Source organism: Littorina saxatilis, linkage group LG5 (assembly GCF_037325665.1).
Source record: "Littorina saxatilis isolate snail1 linkage group LG5, US_GU_Lsax_2.0, whole genome shotgun sequence".
NCBI classification, from domain to species: Eukaryota; Metazoa; Mollusca; class Gastropoda; order Littorinimorpha; family Littorinidae; genus Littorina; species Littorina saxatilis.
This window is the reverse complement of record NC_090249.1, coordinates 60224556-60248161: the sequence shown is the minus strand read 5'-3', so window position 1 is coordinate 60248161 and position 23606 is coordinate 60224556. Positions and strand designations below refer to the sequence as shown.

Sequence of the window (23606 nt, the reverse complement as noted above, 5' to 3'; positions counted from 1 at the left end):
TGCTCATCTTCAACTAGGCTGTGTGTTCTATTGCAAAAAAAAGACGAAGTAGGGCAAAAACTATCAAGCAATAGTCCTGGGCCTAGTTACATGGGTTTGCGGAGCGCCTCTGCATTTTTGCTTTACCCTTGAGCAAGTACTGTGCCACTTGCGTTAGGTCTCGGTGCTGGCATATCGATAGAATTTCTGGTGCAAGGTAAACCGTTGTAACTGGCCCAAAGATATGTGAACCTCTGTCAAAGTTGAGGTGGCACCGTACCGTCACTCTCATTTTTCGATCAAATTTATTTAAATTTTGGTCAAGCAATTTTCGACAAAGCCCAGACTTGGATTGCATTTCAGCATGGAAGCTTGAAAAATAATGAGTTTGGTCATTAAAAATATTAAAATCAATTTTTTTTTTATCCAAAAATTATTCCATTTTATTCTTTATCATTTCCTGACTAAAAAATATATATGCCATGTTTGCTCTCCTGAAAGTGTACTCATAATTTAAGAAAATAAGTTATTCAGGCACTACGTTCGCATACTTCACAGAGACGGGTTTAGGCTAGCGAAGCTTTAGCTCATGTAGTATTTTTCATTTTCATTGGTTTGGGCTGTATTTTTTGTGTTGATCTTTTATTTTCATGCTGACAGAGTGACTAAAAGGGACAAAAATGATCTGGGAATAACATCTGGAAGAATTTGTACGTAAAGTTTCATGCAGATCTGTAGTCAAAACTTGACTAAATATAAAAATGCCTTGAAATAGTCGAAATAGAACATCTTACATGGGATTTTGAGCAACGGAATACCAAATTGGCACACAGAAACAAATCATAAACTCCCTTTCATGCTTCCCTTGAAGGAACATGACCTACACTTTTAAAACATGCTACAGTATCTCTGTTTAAAATGACATGAATTCAGAGTGCGCCAGTACACACTATTTTTAGGAATGCACACGTGGATATTTTTCAAATGTTCAGTATTAATCTAAAACTAAAAGATTAGTTAATTCGAAGAAAGTACAGGGAACGCTTTTGAGCTCTCCAGCACTGAAACTATTTCTTCGTGGGAACCACTCAGCCTAGTAGCAGACGACATATATACGTGTTTTCTCCCCTTTGGTTGAATGTTCGAAGTATGACGAATAATTGTTTGGTACTTATTTTTCGTTTCAATGTGTTAAAAAAAAGTCCTCACTGCTTCTCCCTCGACCTCTGACGAAAAGAAAAGAAAAGGAACGAAAAATACTACCCTTCTAGAATGCGTATCAGCATGAGCACCGAGCTACTTCTCAGTTGCCAAGCGTGCTGCTTGGTTGGAAACAACCCCGGGGTCAAGCTTGGGTGGCTGAGCGCGCGCATGGGGTCTCTCAGAACAGTTACGACTGCAGGATTTTAGGACCAGCACTTATCTTTCAGGGAACAGAGGCAGTCGGAAAGGAGTACCACATCAACAACGGCTGCCATGGATCTGCAGAAAAAGTTTAGTGGAGCCCCTTTTGGCACTCAATCCGCAAGGTGAGATCAGTTGGGGTTCGAATCGCGAGAGGGAGGAAAGTAGCATTCGACTCTCATTTTTTGCGTCCATGGTTGTGTTTGTTTTTGTCTGTGCTCTGCTTTTCTTGTCTCAGACATAATAACCAGAGGCGATTGTCTTGTCTTTAAGATAATATTCTGTATAGTCAAATAATGGTAACTTGAACAGAACCACCACCCCCTCAAAAACACAAGCATCGCGTGGAGAGCTACAGAAAAGAAGAGCATGCAGTGTATGCAACGGTGGTCACTTTGTTTTTACAAACCAGAAGCCACGTACAAGGTTGCATTCGGGTTTTTTTCTATGGCCATTCTTGAGGCCAGAGACTCAAAGTGACCCGTGTTGAGTCGTCTGCTACATCCTGATATGTTGCACCACCTACAAATTAGAATTTGTTTTCGGCAGGCAAGAGCCAGATTGGCCAAATCAATAGTCGCCATTGATAGCTGAATAAACCAATTGATCTTGCCAATTGCCTGTCAGGAACGAATGCAGACAAACAAAATAAGCTGATTAAGTATGCTTGCAGTGTTAGAGGCAAGGTTTGTTCACAGATCTATACTGCTGGGGCTATCATTGCCGTGTGTTTGTGTGTGTGTGCGTGCATATGTGTTAGTGGAGTGCTTGTGTGTGTGTGTGTACACATGTGTTTGTGAAGTGTGTGTGTGTGTGTGTGTGATTCTTTTGCACACATGACTTTGAACTTTACATTTTGTTTTTTTTGTTAAAAATGATTTCATTTTCATTGTTCATTTCTTTATTTGTAAAAAGCGCATGTACAGTAGTTCTAGTTATTTGAAGGTGGTTATTAATCAAAAGAAGATTATAAGTCAAACTTGTTCAAAGTGATATACATTTAAAACATATTCTCCATCATATTCACTGTTCAATTGTGTGCTGATTTGTGCATAATCATTAAAACTATTAATAAAAAAAACAAGCAAGGTACATTATAGGAGCCTTTAATTGTGATAAAACAATACGATACAGTCCCTGATCTTCGACCCATCGGTCTATTAAAAATTAAAACTATGCTTTAGTTGGAGTAAAGGAGAACTGAAACTGCAAGATTAAAAGAAAAACTTTAAAAGAAACCTATAGTGTGAAAGAATAAATGGCATAAAACAATATATTGCATTGTGTGAATGAAACAAGAACTTTTAATTTTTAAAAGCCTGTCATTTTGAGCACAAATGAAGAGAGACAGTGTATTGCATAATACTACAGTAATCCAGTCCAGACCAGGACCCTACTATTTCAGGGCAGTTTATCCACAAACTTTTCTAGTGGTACTTATTAGGCCTGGCAAAGAAATGACAAGTTGCCATAAAACTTTGGAGTGGCCCAGATATTTAAAGAGCCCCCCATGTGGGGTTATTTCAGAGTGTCGGTGACCAGGGCTGTAAAGTGGGGAGACAGTCTGTCGATATCACATGAAGAGCTTATGCCAAAGGCCGGGCTTGACTAAAATAGTGTGCTTAAGCGTTGGCTAAAGATAAAGCTTCATGATTGGGCATAGCATGTCCCTGGTGAAGAGTGTTTGTTGACTTCAGTGTAAGCACTGATACAAGAGTTGGCTTTAGCATTAAAGAGACTCAGTGTTGTCTTTATCATTTCTCTTTCTTGTGAATTTTTATGTAGAGAAGAATAAACATTCGAAATTTGTTTTGAGTTACTCTACAATACTTTAGTGTTGAATAGATGAACTAGACGAAGAGTGAATACTTTTGCTTTTTATTGAGGCAAACTTTCCACAAGTGCTCCTTGTCCACCTGTTTCAAACCCTCCCCTCACTGGTGACTGCCCTATAATGTCATGTAGGAAAGTTTGCCTCAGTAAATGGAAGAGTATTCACTCTTTCACAACCCATACAAACCTAACAGAGTTATTTCCCAACATCGTCTATGTGATTGAAAATGACATGATCTGGGTGGGATGAGGGTGTAGCAGTGTGCGAGCATCCATGTGTGTGTGTGTGTGCGGTATGTGTGTGTGTGTGTGCGGTATGTGTGTGTGTGTGTGTGTGTGTGTGCGGTATGTGTGTGTGTGTATGTATGTGTGCGGTATGTATGTGTGTGTCTGTGTGGCTATCACCAGGCTTTAAGTTGTCTTTTATTGCTGTAAAATGTTGTCTATGTTACTTTGTGTTATGCAGGTTTAGTGTTTGTGGGGTGCATCCCAACAGTAAGATGCCGGGTTCATTCACAGAAACTGCATATGACCGCAAGTCTACAGATGAACTGGTAAAAAAAATTTATATACTGTTTTTGGTTTTGTGGTCTGTTCCATAAGTTTGGTTTTGAAAACTGAGTGAGTAACCCTGTGGTCTCCATTTTCTCTCTTGTCCCCTCCCCCCCCCCCCCCCCAACACCCACCCCCAATCTTTGCATGTCTGTATGTGTGAGAATAAATATACATGTACATGTATACATGCATATTCACATCGTGATTAGTTGCACAGTTGCACAAATCAATTTTGTTTTCTCACTTCTGTGGGGTTTTTGCTTTTACTTTTCTTTTCCAGGAGCAGATTGAACAAAGGTTTTGTTTTTAGGAAAGATTAACAAGACGGAAAATCTGTATATCATTTTTGGCATAATCGGGCGCAGAGTGGGGAGATAGACATAACCACAGGCAGCAATTATCCACTTTTTTAAACACAAAATTTAGAAATGCACCCCCTCCGCTTCTCTGTATCCAATTGCCCTCATCTGTACCAGCGAATCAGCAGGCCCCTGGCTGACGTCTCAGCTCTGTTTTGCCCATTACGTACTATACTTGCAGAAGTAATCTGGTGGAGTCCACCAACCAAATCACTCTGTTTAGCACGCCAACCCCTGGCTCTCACAGGGTGAGAAAGACTAGCAATGGATACAGGTCGGTAATGGTGCAGCCACAGGACCCTCCTCCACTGAACCAGGCCACAACAACATGGCCTTTTGTAAGGGCTCAATCCTGGGAGGATCCTGCAGATATCGTTAAAGTTACTGATCCTGCAGATATCGTTAAAGTTACTGAATAGTGTGTGCTTCCAAGCAGAATTACTTTCGCCTGTGGCCATGTCTATCTTATGCCAACAAATTGCTAGCAATTTACCCCACATCTGCCCGCCCTAATTATACCTATGAGCTGTCTCTCTAAGTTCGCAACAAAGAGTGTGTTGCCCCACTCGCTGAGGTGTACACCATCTGCGGCGAGGCACCGGCTGTCGTTGCTTATGTTACAGCAACTGCTAGATTAACTTAAAATGAAAAGTTATTCTATTATACGCCTAACTTACCCCCCCCCCCCCCCCCTTCAGATGAACACTTGTTATTGTTGCGAATTGATTTTAACAACTTGCCCAATTTACGAAACCTGTGAAAATCCGCCATCTTGTGTCACTGGGTTCCCTAAGTTATACCCTTATGTATACCCGTACGGCTTGTGATTTCCACCTTCCCAATATCTTTATCTCTTCCATTGTCCTACCGCTTATGACAGCTGTAGTTGCAGCTCCAATACGGAACTCCAAGACATAGGCCACTGTCTGCCTGTCCTCTTGCCTGTCCATAAAGGATTTGGCAAGGAGAATTGCCAGGTCGATGGATTTCCCCTCCACAATCTTTCTTCTGACATCATGTGCCACTGTTATAGAGAGGTGGTCCATTCTATGACCCCTGTGTCCTTCCGCCCCTTTCTCGAAAGCGTCTTCCAAAAATCTCAGCCTCTCACGTAATTCCCGTGTACTTGGATCGGTTCCGCTCGTGGGCGCTGGAGTGCGGGCATCCGACGATGTTGTCGCATCCTGTCTGGTCTCTCGCCCATCAACCCACCAGTCTCGCTGGCTCGGGCCCGGCCGCCCAGGGCCACAGTCTCGCTCCCGGCTGCCCATGGTCTCCGTCTCGCTGGCTCGGTCCTGGCTGCCCATGCCCACTCGGCCCTGTTTGCTGCTGCACTGGGCTGCGTGACCTCAGTCTGGCTGGTCGCCTGCCAGCCCCCCCGGCGTTGAGGTCGTCCTCTCCCAGACATCTGTAACACTCAGACTATAACTAGTTGAATTACCGTGTTAGAACCCAGTGTTGTTCTTCCTTCTGCCGTTTCTGTAGCGGCAAGGTCCAGCCCGATGAGACCACAGCTTTAGCCCCCCCCCCCTAATTATTTAAGGTTCTTGCCCAAGTAGTTTTTAGTAGAACTTGTCCCCCCTAAATTCGACAATTAAAAACATGTCTGCGTTTGATATTAAACTTTTCAAACTTATTGTGATTGCTTTTCCTTCATTATTAGTAATCACTGTGTCCTCGAATTCCTTAGTTCCCATTGAAAACAGTACAGCACTACATGGGAGGTAACTTGTGACCCCCTATGACGGGTACTCTGTTATCCGGTAGTTACCTCCCTTCCTTTAATTTACCCTTACATGGCAAAACGAAACCGTCGTGTTTTCCAAATTGTCGTGCTGTACCAAAATTGACTGCGGTGTCCATCTCCTATCCCTGTAAACGTGACCAGGCAAATTACAACATGCCCCCGGCCTTTACTAGCACCAACTTCCCCCCTTTTCTGCGACTATTATGAGTGGCGCTGCTCGGTCACTTCGACAGTGTGCGTAAAGCTAGGATTCCATTCTTACGGCTGCGGTGCGGCTCCGGCGACGGCAGCGGCGACGGCAATTTGAAAAACATCGATGAAAGAAGGGATGACCCCATTCACACGGGTGCGGTACGGCGATGGCGACGGCGACGGCCCGGCGTGCGTGCGTTTTTTCAAGAAAGCTCCATGCAGCTTTCTGGACTGCCGTCGCCGGACGCCGTCTGGTATTTTGTGGGCGTGTCTCTTTTCCCGCGTTTTTCTCAGAGCTTTTCCGAGCACAAAGAGACGAAAATACTGCTGAAATCTTTCGCCATCGAGTTGCAGTTCTTGAACAAGATGGTGATAGGTTCCAAACTGCCGTCTTTTCTCCAAAATGACATGCACCCACCAGCGATGTCGTCTCTTTTGGCGTTTTTTCATTTGGCGGTACGCTAATAATATTAACATAAATTGTTCTTCATTATGAATGACAGTTTGCATGAGACGAGACCAATGTGGAGCCATGGCGGCATTGGCGGGAAGAGAACATATCCGGACGACGTCGCCGTTATATACGGTTCACGACTATGCGTTTTTCTCGCCAGAGCCGGATGCCGTTGCCGTCGCCGGAGCCGGAGCCGCTCCGCAGCCGTAAGAATGGAATCCTAGCTTAAGACGATCAGCTCCCGGCATGTATCACCCCTTTTCAATATGCTGACCGAATTTTGCTACAAAATACACGAGCTACAAGGCGACTGCTGAGAAAGTTGTGGTATCCTAGAGATTGGATTCCCCATGAAGAAGTGTCAGTCAAAAGTATTGCCTACCTACCGTGAACACTCACCACACCCCAGCAAAAAGTAGGTCACGGTGTCGTGGACGCCGGTTCCGCGGTTTTCCTTTGTCTTACCCTCGACTCCGATGTGACTCGTCAGACACTACCAAAACTTCGTTCTCCTCGTCGAATCGATGTAAAAAGTGAATTGCTTTTAAATTGAAACTGCTATGCTACTGTTGTAGGTCGAGCAAAACCAAGGTGACTAGTATAGCTAGAAAATTGAAGAAAACTGGAGCTAGAAATTGCGCCCCAATTTCGGTGCTGGTCTATCATCCAGGGTGTTTTGTCTCCCGACCAAGCTGTTTGAGAATAACCCAAAATGCTGACACAGTAGCCTGCTGAATAGGAATAAAACCAATTCAGCATACAGGAGTACGTCGTTCGCCCGACATAACAACATTTAAGATTGAGGCTTAAATGTCTTTATTTGCAGTGTAAATTTATCTGTTATTTGTTGTATCATTTTAAAATGTATGTTATGATGTACATACATGTAAAATGTTTTTTTAAACTCTTACTTTTAGAAAGAACAGAGTGGAAAGGTAAGGTAACATATCTCCAGAGTCTTTTTCTCTCCACACATTTAGTATATGTTTTCTTCTTTTAATCTCCTCATTTCTTATGTCAAAGACCTTTTTTTATATAGCTTAATTGTTTTCTTTTATCAATATCAGGCTAATGCTTTTTAAAATCATTTTTGTTGCAGAGTGACAAACAGTGATTTTACATCACATTTTAGATATAATGCTTCAATCAATCAATATGAGGCTTATATCGCGCGTATTCCGTGGGTACAGTTCTAAGCGCAGGGATTTATTTTTTTATTTTTTATTTTTTTATTTTTATTTTATGCAATTTATATTGCGCACATATTCAAGGCGCAGGGATTTTTATTTATGCCGTGTGAGATGGAATTTTTTTACACAATACATCACGCATTCACATCGGCCAGCAGATCGCAGCCATTTCAGCGCATATCCTACTTTTCACGGCCTATTATTCCAAGTCACACGGGTATTTTGGTGGACATTTTTATCTATGCCAATACAATTTTGCCAGGAAAGACCCTTTTGTCAATCGTGGGATCTTTAACGTGCACACCCCACTGTAGTGTACACGAAGGGACCTCGGTTTTTCGTCTCATCCGAAAGACTAGCACTTGAACCCACCACCTAGGTTAGGAAAGGGGGGAGAAAATTGCTAACGCCCTGACCCAGGGTTGAACTCGCAACCTCTCGCTTCCGAGTGCAAGTGCATTACCACTCGGCCACCCAGTCCTTGTGTTTATTCTGTTGTGTCTTTGCCAAACAGTGGGGGTGCAACATTTGACTTTGTTGCTCTCAGTGCATACTGTTATAATCAGCGTTGAAGCAGCTTTTTCCTGATATTTTTATGTATTTATGTTTTTATTATTTTTTATATTTCGAATGGATTCAGCAGTACTGACATTCGGGAAGAAAGAGACTATTTGGTTTTGCAGCCATTTCTTTATCATGTTCATTTTTATCTGCTTGGAAGCTTGTAGGATGTTGCAAATAGTGCATTTTAGTGAGTTTTGTGTAAGTGCAGCATAAAGATTTACTTTTAGTGAACTGAACTGGTTTTTCAAAGTTGTTTATAAATGTGTAAAGTATACACATTTTGAACAATCATGTTTACAAACCAGAAGCCTTGGCAAACAGCTATGAAGAACAATCATGTTTACAAATACCTGTGTGACTTGGAATAATAGGCCGTGAAAAGTAGGATATGCGCCGAAATGGCTGCGATCTGCTGGTCGATGTGAATGCGTGATGTATTGTGTAAAAAATTCCATCTCACACGGCATAAATAGATCCCTGCGCCTTGAGTCCGAGTCTGGAGATACGCGCGCGATATAAGACTTCATATAACATAACAAACCAGAAGCCTTGGCAAACCGCTATGAAGAACAAGCAATCATACAAGAAGTGGGAGTTTCCAAATAAAGCAATCAGTCGCCACATTATATGTAGAATGTACGACAAATTAAATCTACACACATATTGTATATCTATTGTGCCAAGAAAACTAGTGGCAAATTGTGGGCTACATGAGCAGGTTAAGTCCCTATGGCAGTGAAAAATGTATGAACTACAAATGTTTCATGTAGGGAGTGGTAATAGACAAATTAAACACAAAATGTCGAGTTTGTGTAGGTTATCAAAGAGTGAATACCCTTGCTTTTACATGGACAAACATTGGAGGGGCCAATCACTAGCGAGGGGTGTGTCTGAAACGTGTGTGAATTTATTTGTCCCTGAAAAAGCAAGGGTATTCACTCTTTCACAACCCATACAAACCCGACAGAGTTATTTCCAAAAATCGTCTATTTGTAAAAAGGCTTAAATACTAAACCAAATATACATACTGCATCAAACCAATATTTCTATAAGCACATGTAGTTTGTGTGTATACTCTTAAAATCATTTCTCTTGTGAAACAGGTAGATGTAAATAATAGAACATGTAATGGTGTAGCATCAAACCACTTTTCTTTGCTCTTTAACTTGGTCAGACTGTGATGTATTTTCTAGCAATTTAGAGGGCTATCTCTATTCATAACTCTTTTCCAGCCATCACCAGTCCTATTTCTAACATATACACCTATCTTAGTCTAGAATATATTACCCCTGCTTTTCTGTACAGTAGATGGACACTGTGTGTGTACAGTAGATGGACACTGTTTTTGTGTAAGTGCTTTCTTTTGTGTCTTTTAAAAGTTACGGTGTGAGACAAATTAAATTACATTGTATATTTTTTACAGTAAAAGCAGGCTCTTTTGTTTGCAGGTGCGCAGTGTTTTAATGTATTTTGTCTTCTTACGTTCTTCAGGAAGTTTCTTCTGCAGATAGTTTAGATTGGAAGTTACTTCTTTTTATTTACTTTTACATTTTTGAATGCTTTCACCTGAAGCATTGTCAAAACACTTTTCATATTTTTGTTCCAGAATAGATTCTGTATTTCATTTTCATATTTGGAGTGTGGTAATAGCGATTGGATTATCTTGAATCCATCTGGCTTAATTAGTTCTTCGCGGTAGAAATGTGCAGGTATTAAAATTGGTGGCCTATTGTACTTACTGCTGACTCTTCAAGAGATGGCAGTTCTGATCAGAGTACGCACACAATGATGCATTTGTTAGCATTTATTTGGCTTACAGCTTCTCAAGCTTAAGACTCCATATGCAAAAGGGAAATGACTCACCAATGCAAAGCATGCAATAATTTGTGGAACAAATACATTTTCAAGTGGAATTTCAACCAGTACACTTGAAGGGATATTGATTGTTCTACCTATACTGTCAGATTTTTACCAGGGAAATATGTACCCAAAACTACTGCTTAAATTCATCCTCAATAAAATGTGACCTTGCGGCTTGTGACAGACACACTACAGTGGAACTCCCCCCCCCCCCCCCCCCCCTTTACAACTTAAACAAATCTGAGAAAATCAGGTCTTAAAATAGAGGTACATTTAAATGATAGAGGCTATGAACAGAACATCTGAGAAAGGAGGGTCTTAAAAAGGAGGAAGTCTTAAATTGGGGGTCTTAAAAGGGGGGTTCCACTGTAGCAGTGTGTACCAGCTTGACAAAGACTACTAACACGTCCAATGCTGTTTGGCAGACACGCAAGCTGGGGCCGGGTATGTACCAGCCAGACATGGGTGGATTCCACCCCAAGGCTGTGGAGGAGCGGGCGGCAGGACCAGGGTGGTCCCGACAGTACGAAGTGGAGCGCATGGCAGCCTTGCCGCACCTCTTGCACAAAGACCAGTGGCAGGAGCGCCAGATGTTGGTGAGTAGCTTTGCTCAAGTGAAAAGAGACTTAGAGAGAGAAATTAGAGAGGAGCTAATAGCCGTATTCCGGAAATAATTTAAACTTCAGAGTTTACAATTTGTGGCACTGACGGTTTGCCCCCAGTTCTTACCTACTGCAAGTTCTTAGGAGAACTCTACATGTATTTGTTATGGGAACCCTATGTGTGCTAAACCAGAGACATAGACCCGACACATTCATGGTGTGTCCCTGGCTAAACCAGAGACATAGACCCGACACATTCATGGTATGTCCCTGGCTAAACCAGAGACATAGACCCGACACATTGATGGTATGTCCCTGGCTAAACCAGAGACATAGACCCGACAAATTCATGGTATGTCCCTGGCTAAACCAACGACATGTATAACAAAGCTAATATTTGTTTGTTTGTTACAGAAACGTAAGCTGGGCCCCGGGTCGTACAACATCAAGGACTTTGTGCAGACGCTGGATGAAAAGCCGTGCAGTGTCAGAGGCATCTGTGATGGCAGGGCCGGTCGCTTTGGCCGTGAGATCATTGTGAGTGCTGTCAGCTTCTATTAGGAAGTTACAAAGCATTTAATTCATTCATTTCTGAATGAGACATTGATATAATGTAGCTAAATCAGTCTCCTCACTCGAGATACATGAAATTGCAAGTAACAGAATTTGACAGCAATATTAAAGAAAAGAAGCAACATCTTTCAATCAAGCGACATGTTTCAATCAAGCGACATGTTTCAATCAAGCGACATGTTTCAATCAAGCGACATGTTTCAATCAAGCGACATGTTTCAATCAAGCGACATGTTTCAATCAAGCGACATGTTTCAATCAAGCGACATCTTTCAATCAAGCGACATGTTTCAATCAAGCGACATGTTTCAATCAAGCGACATGTTTCAATCAAGCGACATGTTTCAATCAAGCGACATGTTTCAATCAAGCGACATCTTTCAATCAAGCGACATGTTTCAATCAAGCGACATGTTTCAATCAAGCGACATGTTTCAATCAAGCGACATGTTTCAATCAAGCGACATGTTTCAATCAAGCGACATGTTTCAATCAAGCGACATGTTTCAATCAAGCGACATCTTTCAATCAAGCGACATCTTTCAATCAAGCGACATGTTTCAATCAAGCGACATCTTTCAATCAAGCGACATCTTTCAATCAAGCGACATGTTTCAATCAAGCGACATGTTTCAATCAAGCGACATCTTTCAATCAAGCGACATGTTTCAATCAAGCGACATGTTTCAATCAAGCGACATGTTTCAATCAAGCGACATGTTTCAATCAAGCGACATGTTTCAATCAAGCGACATGTTTCAATCAAGCGACATGTTTCAATCAAGCGACATGTTTCAATCAAGCAACATGTTTCAATCAAGCAACATGTTTCAATCAAGCAACATGTTTCAATCAAGCAACATGTTTCAATCAAGCAACATGTTTCAATCAAGCAACATGTTTCAATCAAGCAACATGTTTCAATCAAGCAACATGTTTCAATCAAGCGACATGTTTCAATCAAGCGACATGTTTCAATCAAGCGACATGTTTCAATCAAGCGACATCTTTCAATCAAGCAACATCTTTCAATCAAGCAACATCTTTCAATCAAGCAACATCTTTCAATCAAGCAACATCTTTCAATCAAGCAACATCTTTCAATCAAGCAACATGTTTCAATCAAGCAACATCTTTCAATCAAGCAACATCTTTCAATCAAGCGACATGTTTCAATCAAGCGACATGTTTCAATCAAGCGACATGTTTCAATCAAGCAACACCTAGAGGAAGGGTGTGCAAGCTAAAAACAAATGCCAAAGATATGGTATTTTCTTACATAAGGTCAACTTTCCTCCGAAAGTAGTGTATGGCTGCCTAAATGGCAGGGTAAAAACTGTCATACACGTAAAAATCCACTCGTACAAAAACCACGAGTGTTCGTGGTAGTTTCAGCCCATAAACGCAGAAGAAGAAGAATAAGGTCACCTTGTTTGCAGCTAATGCAGTGTTTTTCCTTTCGTTATTGTCTCTGCCATCAGATTGTCTGCCAAACTCTAGCTTGAAACAGCCAGAGCATTAACAACCACAATTTGTGTGTGTAAAAGTTTGGAGTTTCAACTGCCTGACACTTTGACCTTACAGAACGCCCTCCCTGGGCCTGGCACGTACGGCAAGGGCGGCATCCCTCACACGGAGATTGAGGAGAAAGCGCTGCGGTCAATGAGCACCAAGGGCATGATGGACGCTTACTCCGGACCTCGACACCAGCCCTCAGTGGTCAGTATGCTGTATAGTCATGTAGAGAAAAAAAAATGTTTACTGCACAGTGAGTTCATGATAAAAACAACAATTGACTGACATATAATGCAGCCATTATTTTCAGGCCACAATCAGAAAGGGTAGTTAAGTTCCTGGCCGTTAGGTTCTTTACATTGTTCGGATGTTTTGTAGCGACTTGCATCTGCTCTTGAGGGAATGGTATGCCTTTCTCTTCACTGTGAGAGGTGTTTTGTAGCCACTTGCATCTGCTCTTGAGGGAATGAAATGCCTTTCTCTTCACTGTGAGAGGTGTTTTGTAGCCACTTGCATCTGCTCTTGAGGGAATGGAATGCCTTTCTCTTCCCTGTGAGAGGTGTTTTGTAGCCACTTGCATCTGCTCTTAAGGGAATGGTATGCCTTTCTCTTCACTGTGAGAGGTGTTTTGTAGCCACTTGCATCTGCTCTTGATGGAATGGTATGCTTTTCTCTTCACTGTGAGAGGTGTTTTGTAGCCACTTGCATCTGCTCTTGAGGGAATGGAATGCCTTTCTCGTCACTGTGAGAGGTGTTTTGTAGCCACTTGCATCTGCACTTGAGGGAATGGTATGCCTTTCTCTTCACTGCGAGAGGTGTTTTGTAGCCACTTGCATCTGCTCTTGAGGGAATGGAATGCCTTTCTCTTCACTGTGAGAGGTGTTTTGTAGCCACTTGCATCTGCTCTTGAGGGAATGGTATGCCTTTCTCTTCACTGTGAGAGGTGTTTTGTAGCCACTTGCATCTGCTCTTGAGGGAATGGAATGCCTTTCTCTTCACTGTGTGAGGTGTTTTGTAGCCACTTGCATCTGCTCTTGAGGGAATGGTATGCCTTTCTCTTCACTGCGAGAGGTGTTTTGTAGCCACTTGCATCTGCTCTTGAGGGAATGGTATGCCTTTCTCTTCACTGTGAGAGGTGTTTTGTAGCCACTTGCATCTGCTCTTGAGGGAATGGTATGCCTTTCTCTTCACTGTGAGAGGTGTTTTGTAGCCACTTGCATCTGCTCTTGAGGGAATGGTATGCCTTTCTCTTCACTGTGAGAGGTGTTTTGTAGCCACTTGCATCTGCTCTTGAGGGAATGGTATGCCTTTCTCTTCACTGGGAGAGGTGTTTTGTAGCCACTTGCATCTGCTCTTGAGGGAATGGAATGCCTTTCTCTTCACTGGGAGAGGTGTTTTGTAGCCACTTGCATCTGCTCTTGAGGGAATGGAATGCCTTACTCTTCACTGTGAGAGGTGTTTTGTAGCCACTTGCATCTGCTCTTGAGGGAATGGTATGCCTTTCTCTTCACTGTGAGGTGTTTTGTAGCCACTTGCATCTGCTCTTGAGGGAATGGAATGCTTTTCTCTTCACTGTGAGAGGTGTTTTGTAGCCACTTGCATCTGCTCTTGAGGGAATGGTATGCCTTTCTCTTCACTGTGAGAGGTGTTTTGTAGCCACTTGCATCTGCTCTTGAGGGAATGGTATGCCTTTCTCTTCACTGTGAGAGGTGTTTTGTAGCCACTTACGGAGGACCTGTCTTACGGAGGACTGTCTTACGGAGGACTGTCCTACGGAGGACTGTCTTACGGAGGACTGTCTTACGGAGGACTGTCTTACGGAGGACTGTCTTACGGAGGACTGGTGTATGCTTGATCTTCGATGTGAATTGAAACTTCGTTTAGGTCAACATGTATTCATGGATACTAACAAGCTCAGAGAAAGACAGGGAAATGGAGACACCATCTTCTCTCTTTCTCTGTTCTCCTCCTTACCTCTCCATACCTCAACAGTATGAAGCAGTGTTGTTGTGTTTGCAGGGTTCTCACCTTGGCCACGGGACGTACAACTTTGTGTCGTCAACGCTTTTTTCCCGATAACAGTATGAAGCAGTGTTGTTGTGTTTGCAAGGTTCTCACCTTGGCCACGGGACGTACAACTTTGTGTCGTCAACGCTCTTTTCCCGGTAACGGTATGAAGCAGTGTTGTTGTGTTTGCAGGGATCTCACCTGGGCCACGGGGCGTACAACTTTGTGTCGTCAACGCTCTTTTCCCGGTAACGGTATGAAGCAGTGTTGTTGTGTTTGCAGGGATCTCACCTGGGCCACGGGACGTACAACTTTGTGTCGTCAACGCTCTCTTCCCGGTAACGGTATGAAGCAGTGTTGTTGTGTTTGCAGGGATCTCACCTGGGCCACGGGACGTACAACTTTGTGTCGTCAACGCTCTTTTCCTGATAACAGTATGAAGCAGTGTTGTTGTGTTTGCAGGGATCTCACCTGGGCCACGGGACGTACAACTTTGTGTCGTCAACGCTCTCTTCCCGGTAACAGTATGAAGCAGTGTTGTTGTGTTTGTAGGGATCTCACCTGGGCCCCGGGACGTACAACTTTGTGTCGTCAACGCTCTTTTCCCGGTAACAGTATGAAGCAGTGTTGTTGTGTTTGCAGGGATCTCACCTGGGCCCCGGGACGTACAACTTTGTGTCGTCAACGCAAGAGCTGAGTACAAAGATGACCAGCATTCGTGGACCGTACGATCTCTTCTCTGGTGACCGCAACAAGCCTATCTCTGATGGTCACTTCGCTGCTCCGGTCAGTGCTCCATTTTATGCTTTTATGCAGTCAATTAAGCCTGCTTTGGCGAACACCTCTCAATAACAACTACCTGCCCACAATGACCAAACCAACAGATATCAGAAGAAAAACAACTACATGACTTGGTTTAACCCCTTCACTGCCACAGTATAACAGCATTTTGGTATTGCTGTGTGCCAGGGCAAAATTTCGCTTTCTTCGGTAGGTTCACTAATCTGTTCACTGCTCGATCATTTATTGAGATATCTCTTAGATCTTTGGCATGTGTTTTGCTTAAACCCTTGGCTATTATAGGATGACATGATCATTGGACTTTGTTTGTGATTGTTATCGTAAAAATTGATATAATGACCATTTTTGTCAAAAATTACAGTTTCCGGACTTACACACACACACATTGCAGCACGTAAAACCACACAAAACACTGCTAAAACTGGTGTCAAACATCAGGTACTCACATTAAAGCCCATAAAAGTATTCTTCTGTGTGGTAATCCATAAATCACTTCTTGTAGAGCTTCCAGAACACTGTATCGCTTGAAAACAGGTCTACGAGTTGAGGTCCAACTTTCGGCCGCCATTGTGAATGGCGGCTGAATGCTATAGTCGGTTCTACAGTTGTAACACAGTTTTCAACACGTGGTAGTAACTTATCTGAACGGTCTATGGGAAAGAACTGTGTTTAGAACCCCTACAAGTACTTGGAAAGTGGTTACCTCCCATTTAGTTTTCAGAAATGTCCTGAAATATTGTTGACACAAATCCCACGTATGAGATACGGTTATGGGCGTATGACAAACCGAAAATGACCACGTATTACATACGAGGTGGGCAGTGAAGGGGTTAAACAGTGCATGTTTATTCTGACACATGTCAGAATGGCATGCCACATGGCATGCCAACACTGACCAAATCTTGAAGAAAGCGCACACGCGCATGTACTGTCTAAGGAAGCTTAGATCGTTCTCTGTTCGTAATGACATCCTGCAAATGTTCTATCTGTCCACTGTTGGTAGCGTGTTGACATATGCATGTGTGTGCTGGGGGGGTAACCTTAGTAAACAGGATAGTGACAGGCTAGAAAAGCTAGTCAAGAAGGCTGGATCTGTTGTAGGCAGGAAACAAGAGACCATTGAATCAGTTTGCCAGAGACGACTGACTGACCGACTGACCTCAATTTTGGCTGACGAGACACACCCACTGAAACCTGAATTTGACTCTCGACGCATTGACAGGAGTGGTAGACTGAGGGCTATGGTTGCTAGAACGTCACGTTTCCGCAATTCTTTTGTTCCCAGAGCTATCCATGCTTTCAACCAATCACATGTTAGAGGCCTCTATCATGTTTCTCTGTCATAATTATTACTGTACTCTGTTGCTGGGTTATCTGTAAAGTATGTATTTTTGACTCACATGCGAAGCAAAAGTGAGTCTATGTACTCACCCGAGTCGTCCGTCCGTCCGTCCGTCCGGAAAACTTTAACGTTGGATATTTCTTGGACACTATTCAGTCTATCAGTACCAAATTTGGCAAGATGGTGTATGATGACAAGGCCTCAAAAAACATACATAGCATCTTGACCTTGCTTCAAGGTCAAGGTCGCAGGGGCCATAAATGTTGCCTAAAAAACAGCTATTTTTCTTATTTTTCCCATTTTCTCTGAAGTTTTTGAGATTGAATACCTCACCTACATATGATATATAGGGCAAAGTAAGCCCCATCTTTTGATACCAGTTTGGTTTACCTTGCTTCAAGGTCAAGGTCACAGGAGCTCTTCAAAGTTGGATTGTATACATATTTTGAAGTGACCTTGACCCTGAACTATGGAAGATAACTGTTTCAAACTTAAAAATTATGTGGGGCACATGTTATGCTTTCATCATGAGACACATTTGGTCACATATGATCAAGGTCAAGGTCACTTTGACCCTTATGAAATGTGACCAAAATAAGGTAGTGAACCACTAAAAGTGACCATATCTCATGGTAGAAAGAGCCAATAAGCACCATTGTACTTCCTATGTCTTGAATTAACAGCTTTGTGTTGCATGACTTTGGATGACCTTGACCTTGGGTCAAGGTCACATGTATTTTGGTAGGAAAAATGTGTAAAGCAGTTCTTAGTGTATGATGTCATTGCTAGGTTTAGTTACCCTAAAGGTCGAGGTCAAGCATGTGAGTCGTATGGGCTTTGCCCTTCTTGTTAGTAACTGTGTTACCGTAGCCCAAATGTGCGGTGTTCTAGTCGACATGTGGTGCTTTGTAAACCTTGCGTGTGCATGGATGTGGAGGTGGACTCTTGGACGTCTTTTTGTTATTGGAATTATGGTTTTTGTTAAATTGTATTGCTGTTGCTGTTGTTGTGTGAGTGAGTTGTGAGTTGGCAGACTTGACTTGAAGGATGACTGTTTGCGTTAGTGAGACTGTGTTTAGTATGCATTCTTATTCTTTTGATTGGAAATGAGTATTGTTACAACATAATTTCCATATGGATTAATAAATTTGAGTTGAGTTGAGTTGAGTTGAGTTATGTTTACAAAGCCGTGGAATGTATGATATGGAAAAGGAGCACAACAAGATAAATGGGCTCTTAGAGCCAAAATAATAAAGTGGTGACCAATATTATTAACAACTATTGTATTTTAAGCGTAGCAATTCAAATAGGGTCCGATATTTTGACGAGACAAGTATAATACCAACTTGTTCAAGTCAAAATATCTGAAGTCAAAAATCCTGTGCAATGAAAAACTAACACACACAAAAATCTTCATACGTGTACCTGTGAAAGCATATACTGTCTTTTGCAAAACATCTGGTGTCATTGACAGAAACTGGCCAACCTGGGCCCCGGTCAGTACGAAATGAAGTCTTCGCTGGACAGCTGGAGCGGCGAGCACATGAAGCGCAAGGGCAAGTTCGGCACTGTGGCACAGTACCCCAACCCGCCCGTGGAGCGAATCTACAACAGCTGCTTGGCACAGTGCCCCAGGGCTCAGGTGTGTGGAAATAGCGTAGCTGTACATCGACATCGACATAAAAGACTTTTTTTTCTTTTTTTGTGTGTGTGGCTGTCTTAACACCTGTTCCTTTGACTTTGTTATCTCAAAAGAGATATTTGGTTTTGGTGTATATATGTTACAGTTAATCTGTGAAACCAGGGAATACGTGTATTAACTAGGTAATACATGAATTAACTGACGGAAAAAAACAGTTAATTCATGTATTACCTAAAATAGTTTAGTTAATACACGTATTCCCTGGTTTCACAGATTAACTGTTACATACATACATACATACAACATAACTAGAACACTGTGAACACAGATCAACATACAACATTAAAAAGAGTGTATGTGTACAACAAATATAGCCATAACCATAGCTGAAAATTGCCCTTTCAAGGAAAAAAACTCAGGTAAATAAAACTCAGGTGAAATGTTTCCAAACTTGTTAGGCTGAAGACCATGCAACACAACGTCAACCCTTAACCCTGTGCTATCGTTTCCAGTTCAGTTTTCCTAGAGACAGATTGCGACACCAACTGTTCTGTTCTCTCACAACATGATATAATTATGTAAACTGCAATACACATTTCAGAACGTACCCGGTCCCGGGAGCTACGAGCCCGGACAGCTGACCAAACCCAAGAACCACAAGCAGCCCGGCTTCCTCTCCTCTGCCGAGCGAGTCGACCGCAGGGCTCAGAAGTTCTTCACTGGAAACTTTGTGAGTGGCCCACAATTCTTTTTTCACTTGCTCTTTGTACTTAGGAGTGATTAGGAAGAAAGAACAGGAAAATGTGCACATATGACAAGCAAAAAGAATTTGAAATAGGTTATCTCCCCTCTCCTAAGAAACATTGCAGATTTTCTGTGTACCGATATGCACTTGCTTTTCTGCCCTAATTGTCTTTTATATCTACTTGATGGTGGAGGGGGTTACATTGTTACTCTGTTTCTGCCCTAATTGTCCTTTATATCTTCTTGATGGTGGAGGGGGTTACATTCTTACTCTATTTCTGCCCTAATTGTCCGTTATATCTACTTGATGGTGGAGGGGGTTACATTGTTACTCTATTTCTGCCCTAATTGTCCTTTATATCTACTTGATGGTGGAGGGGGTTACATTGTTACTCTATTTCTGCCCTAATTGTCCTTTATATCTACTTGATGGTGGAGGGGGTTACATTGTTACTCTATTTCTGCCCTAATTGTCCTTTATATCTACTTGATGGTGGAGGGGGTTACATTGTTACTCTATTTCTGCCCTAATTGTCCTTTATATCTACTTGATGGTGGAGGGGGTTACATTGTTACTCTATTTCTGCCCTAATTGTCCTTTATATCTACTTGATGGTGGAGGGGGTTACATTCTTACTCTATTTCTCAACAATACAACAAGCCTTTGTAACATTGCTGTGGACATGTTTGAAGTGTAAACAAAACACACACACACACACACACACATGTACACACATGTGCACACATGTACACATGTATGCAAGCACGCATGCTTGCACACCCTTTCCAAGAAGGCTGAAGATGGTGTAGTTTAATTAAACTGATGTTGAGTTTTGTGCGTTACAGAACCCCGTGGGAGCAGGTCGCTATGACATCCAGAAGTTTGAGGAGGCTCAGCATCGTAATGGAAACCACAGTGTCTTCAAGTCCAAGAGTGGCAAACCCAGTTTCGTCTTTGAGAAATTCCTCAAGTAAGAGTTTATTCTTGTACGAGTACAGACCCACTTTAGATGGACATGAGTAGGAAGATTTGCACACACACACCACTTTCTCACACACACAAACGCATGAACACACACACACACCACTTTCTCACACACAAACGCATGAACACACCACAAACCACTTTCTCACACACACACAAACCACTTTCTCACACACAAACGCATGAACACACACACACAAACCACTTTCTCACACACACACAAACACATGAACACACACACATACCACTTTCTCACACACACAAACCTCTTTCCTACACACACCACTTTCTCTCACACACACCACTTTCTTACTCACACACACACCACTTTCTCTCACACACACCACTTTCTCACTCACACACACCACTTTCTCACACACACACCACTTTCTCACACACACACACCACTTTCTCACACACACACACCACTTTCACCTTCATCCGTTAATTAAATGGCATGTGTGTACAGTCGTACACTATTTCAGAGTTCTGAAATCATATAGCATCCCCGTCGCGATATAACCCTTCGTGGTTGAAAACGACGTTAAACACCAAATAAAGAAAGAAATATAGCATCCGGCATTGCTTTTATATTTCCGGCAAACTTTAACGTTACATTTCTGGACTGGTCATCCCATTTGATTTGTACAGCATTCCGTTTGCCACACAGCATCAATCGACTAATAAGAATGAACACGATATTGATTAATCTAAACAACAAAATGACTGTGGATGAGATGAACAAAGTAAAAAACAAATCTGTACTCACCAACACAAGGACAGCACACAAAACATGTGGACATTTTTACCTATGGAGGCTTCTCCAGGACGTAAAAACCAAGTAACTTAACAACGCAGAACATCGCTTGGTTCCTTGTACAAAAAAACAAACAGCTTTTCTCTTTTGCATTCAGACACAAATCTTGCTGGCACATTTTAAGAATTCACATTGATAAAAAGTGACGTGTGGATCTTTTCAACAGGGAGCGAATTCGCGGCAAGGATATACCTGTGGCAGAGAGGTCGTACCTAGTCGGACCGCAAGGCCTACCTGGGGAACTGAAACCTAAACACATGTACTCCTTCAACCGTTCACTCACGGTGGCGTGATGACAGTCGCATTGCTATCCATCTTGGACTGAGGGATCCTTTGAGATTCTAACCATCCATGAAAAAAAAGAGGATATATTCTCAACTAGTGAAGCTAAAGTTGTATATATGGACACTATCAAATCAGTTACGTAAAAATAGTTCATTTAATTTTTTTTAAATCGATTAGTGCGAAGATCTCAATTAGTGAAACTAGTCGTTGTGGACACCATAAAATCAGTATGTAATATAAGTTCATTGCATTTTTTTTTGAATAGTTGTCAGATCAGTAGCTCCCGTCCCCAAACTATAGTTATAATACATTTTTATAAAACGAATGAACAAATGTAGAAGCTTGCATTACCGATTGATGTTATTGCTTGAAAATAACAAAAGGGTGATGATGTCAAGTTTTAGTCAGCTACCCTCATCATTTGGTAGAAGATATATTCCCCTATTTTCTGGGAAAACTAGCAACATGGGAAGATAATTTAATTTCTTTCCAATTTTATCTTTGGCAAAAAACTGTCCATAGAAGGAAATATACAGTATGTGTGATTGGCTGGGCAAATGTTTGGAATGGAAGATGCGATTGATTGGTGTGTTTTTTCATGATGAAAGAATGTCTTTGTTACCACTGTACGTAGCGTTTACCTCCACCCTCCCCACCCACTCCTTCTCCCCCACCCCCATCCTCCCAGTAGTCATGGTGTTTCCCCTTCTGCATGTTCCTTGTTCTGTAACCATCATCCTCCCAGTAGTCATGGTGTTTCCCCCTCTGCATGTTCCTTGTTCTGTAACCATCATCCTCCCAGTAGTCATGGTGTTTCCCCCTCTGCATGTTCCTTGTTCTGTAACCATCATCCTCCCAGTTGTCATGGTGTTTCCCCCTCTGCATGTTCCTTGTTCTGTAACCATCATCCTCCCAGTAGTCATGGTGTTTCCCCCTCTGCATGTTCCTTGTTCTGTAACCATCATCCTCCCAGTAGTCATGGTGTTTCCCCCTCTGCATGTTCCTTGTTCTGTAACCATCATCCTCCCAGTAGTCATGGTGTTTCCCCCTCTGCATGTTCCTTGTTCTGTAACCATCATCCTCCCAGTAGTCATGGTGTTTCCCCCTCTGCATGTTCCTTGTTCTGTAACCATCATCCTCCCAGTTGTCATGGTGTTTCCCCCTCTGCATGTTCCTTGTTCTGTAACCATCATCCTCCCAGTAGTCATGGTGTTTCCCCTTCTGCATGTTCCTTGTTCTGTAACCATCATCCTCCCAGTAGTCATGGTGTTTCCCCCTCTGCATGTTCCTTGTTCTGTAACCATCATCCTCCCAGTTGTCATGGTGTTTCCCCCTCTGCATGTTCCTTGTTCTGTAACCATCATCCTCCCAGTAGTCATGGTGTTTCCCCTTCTGCATGTTCCTTGTTCTGTAACCATCATCCTCCCAGTAGTCATGGTGTTTCCCCCTCTGCATGTTCCTTGTTCTGTAACCATCATCCTCCCAGTAGTAATGGTGTTTCCCCTTCTGCATGTTCCTTGTTCTGTAACCATCATCCTCCCAGTAGTCATGGTGTTTCCCCCTCTGCATGTTCCTTGTTCTGTAACCATCATCCTCCCAGTAGTAATGGTGTTTCCCCTTCTGCATGTTCCTTGTTCTGTAACCATCATCCTCCCAGTAGTCATGGTGTTTCCCCCTCTGCATGTTCCTTGTTCTGTAACCATCATCCTCCCAGTAGTCATGATGTTTCCCCTTCTGCATGTTCCTTGTTCTGTAACCATCATCCTCCCAGTAGTCATGGTGTTTCCCCCTCTGCATGTTCCTTGTTCTGTAACCATCATCCTCCCAGTAGTCATGGTGTTTCCCCTTCTGCATGTTCCTTGTTCTGTAACCATCATCCTCCCAGTTGTCATGGTGTTTCCCCCTCTGCATGTTCCTTGTTCTGTAACCATCATCCTCCCAGTAGTCATGGTGTTTCCCCCTCTGCATGTTCCTTGTTCTGTAACCATCATCCTCCCAGTAGTCATGGTGTTTCCCCTTCTGCATGTTCCTTGTTCTGTAACCATCATCCTCCCAGTTGTCATGGTGTTTTCCCTTCTGCATGTTCCTTGTTCTGTAACCATCATCCTCCCAGTAGTCATGGTGTTTCCCCTTCTGCATGTTCCTTGTTCTGTAAC

General features: G+C 42.5%; 1 protein-coding gene across 2 annotated transcripts; it reads left to right on the top strand.

The window, feature by feature from the left end:
• Positions 1-1300: 1300 nt before the first annotated feature.
• LOC138967608 (ciliary microtubule-associated protein 2-like) lies at positions 1301-22065 on the top strand. Of its 2 annotated transcripts, XM_070340211.1 has the most exons (11): positions 1301-1508; positions 3683-3770; positions 7441-7458; positions 10563-10733; positions 11154-11276; positions 12897-13031; positions 15477-15620; positions 18452-18619; positions 19221-19349; positions 20210-20334; positions 21332-22065. In XM_070340211.1, exons 1-11 carry the CDS (start codon positions 1456-1458, stop codon positions 21456-21458), a joined length of 1281 nt encoding a protein of 426 aa, XP_070196312.1. In that variant the 5' UTR covers positions 1301-1455; the 3' UTR covers positions 21459-22065. The 2 variants fall into 2 exon arrangements, with proteins under 2 accessions (XP_070196312.1, XP_070196313.1); XM_070340212.1 differs by lacking the exon at positions 7441-7458 and having other exon boundaries at positions 1302-1508.
• Positions 22066-23606: the final 1541 nt, after the last annotated feature.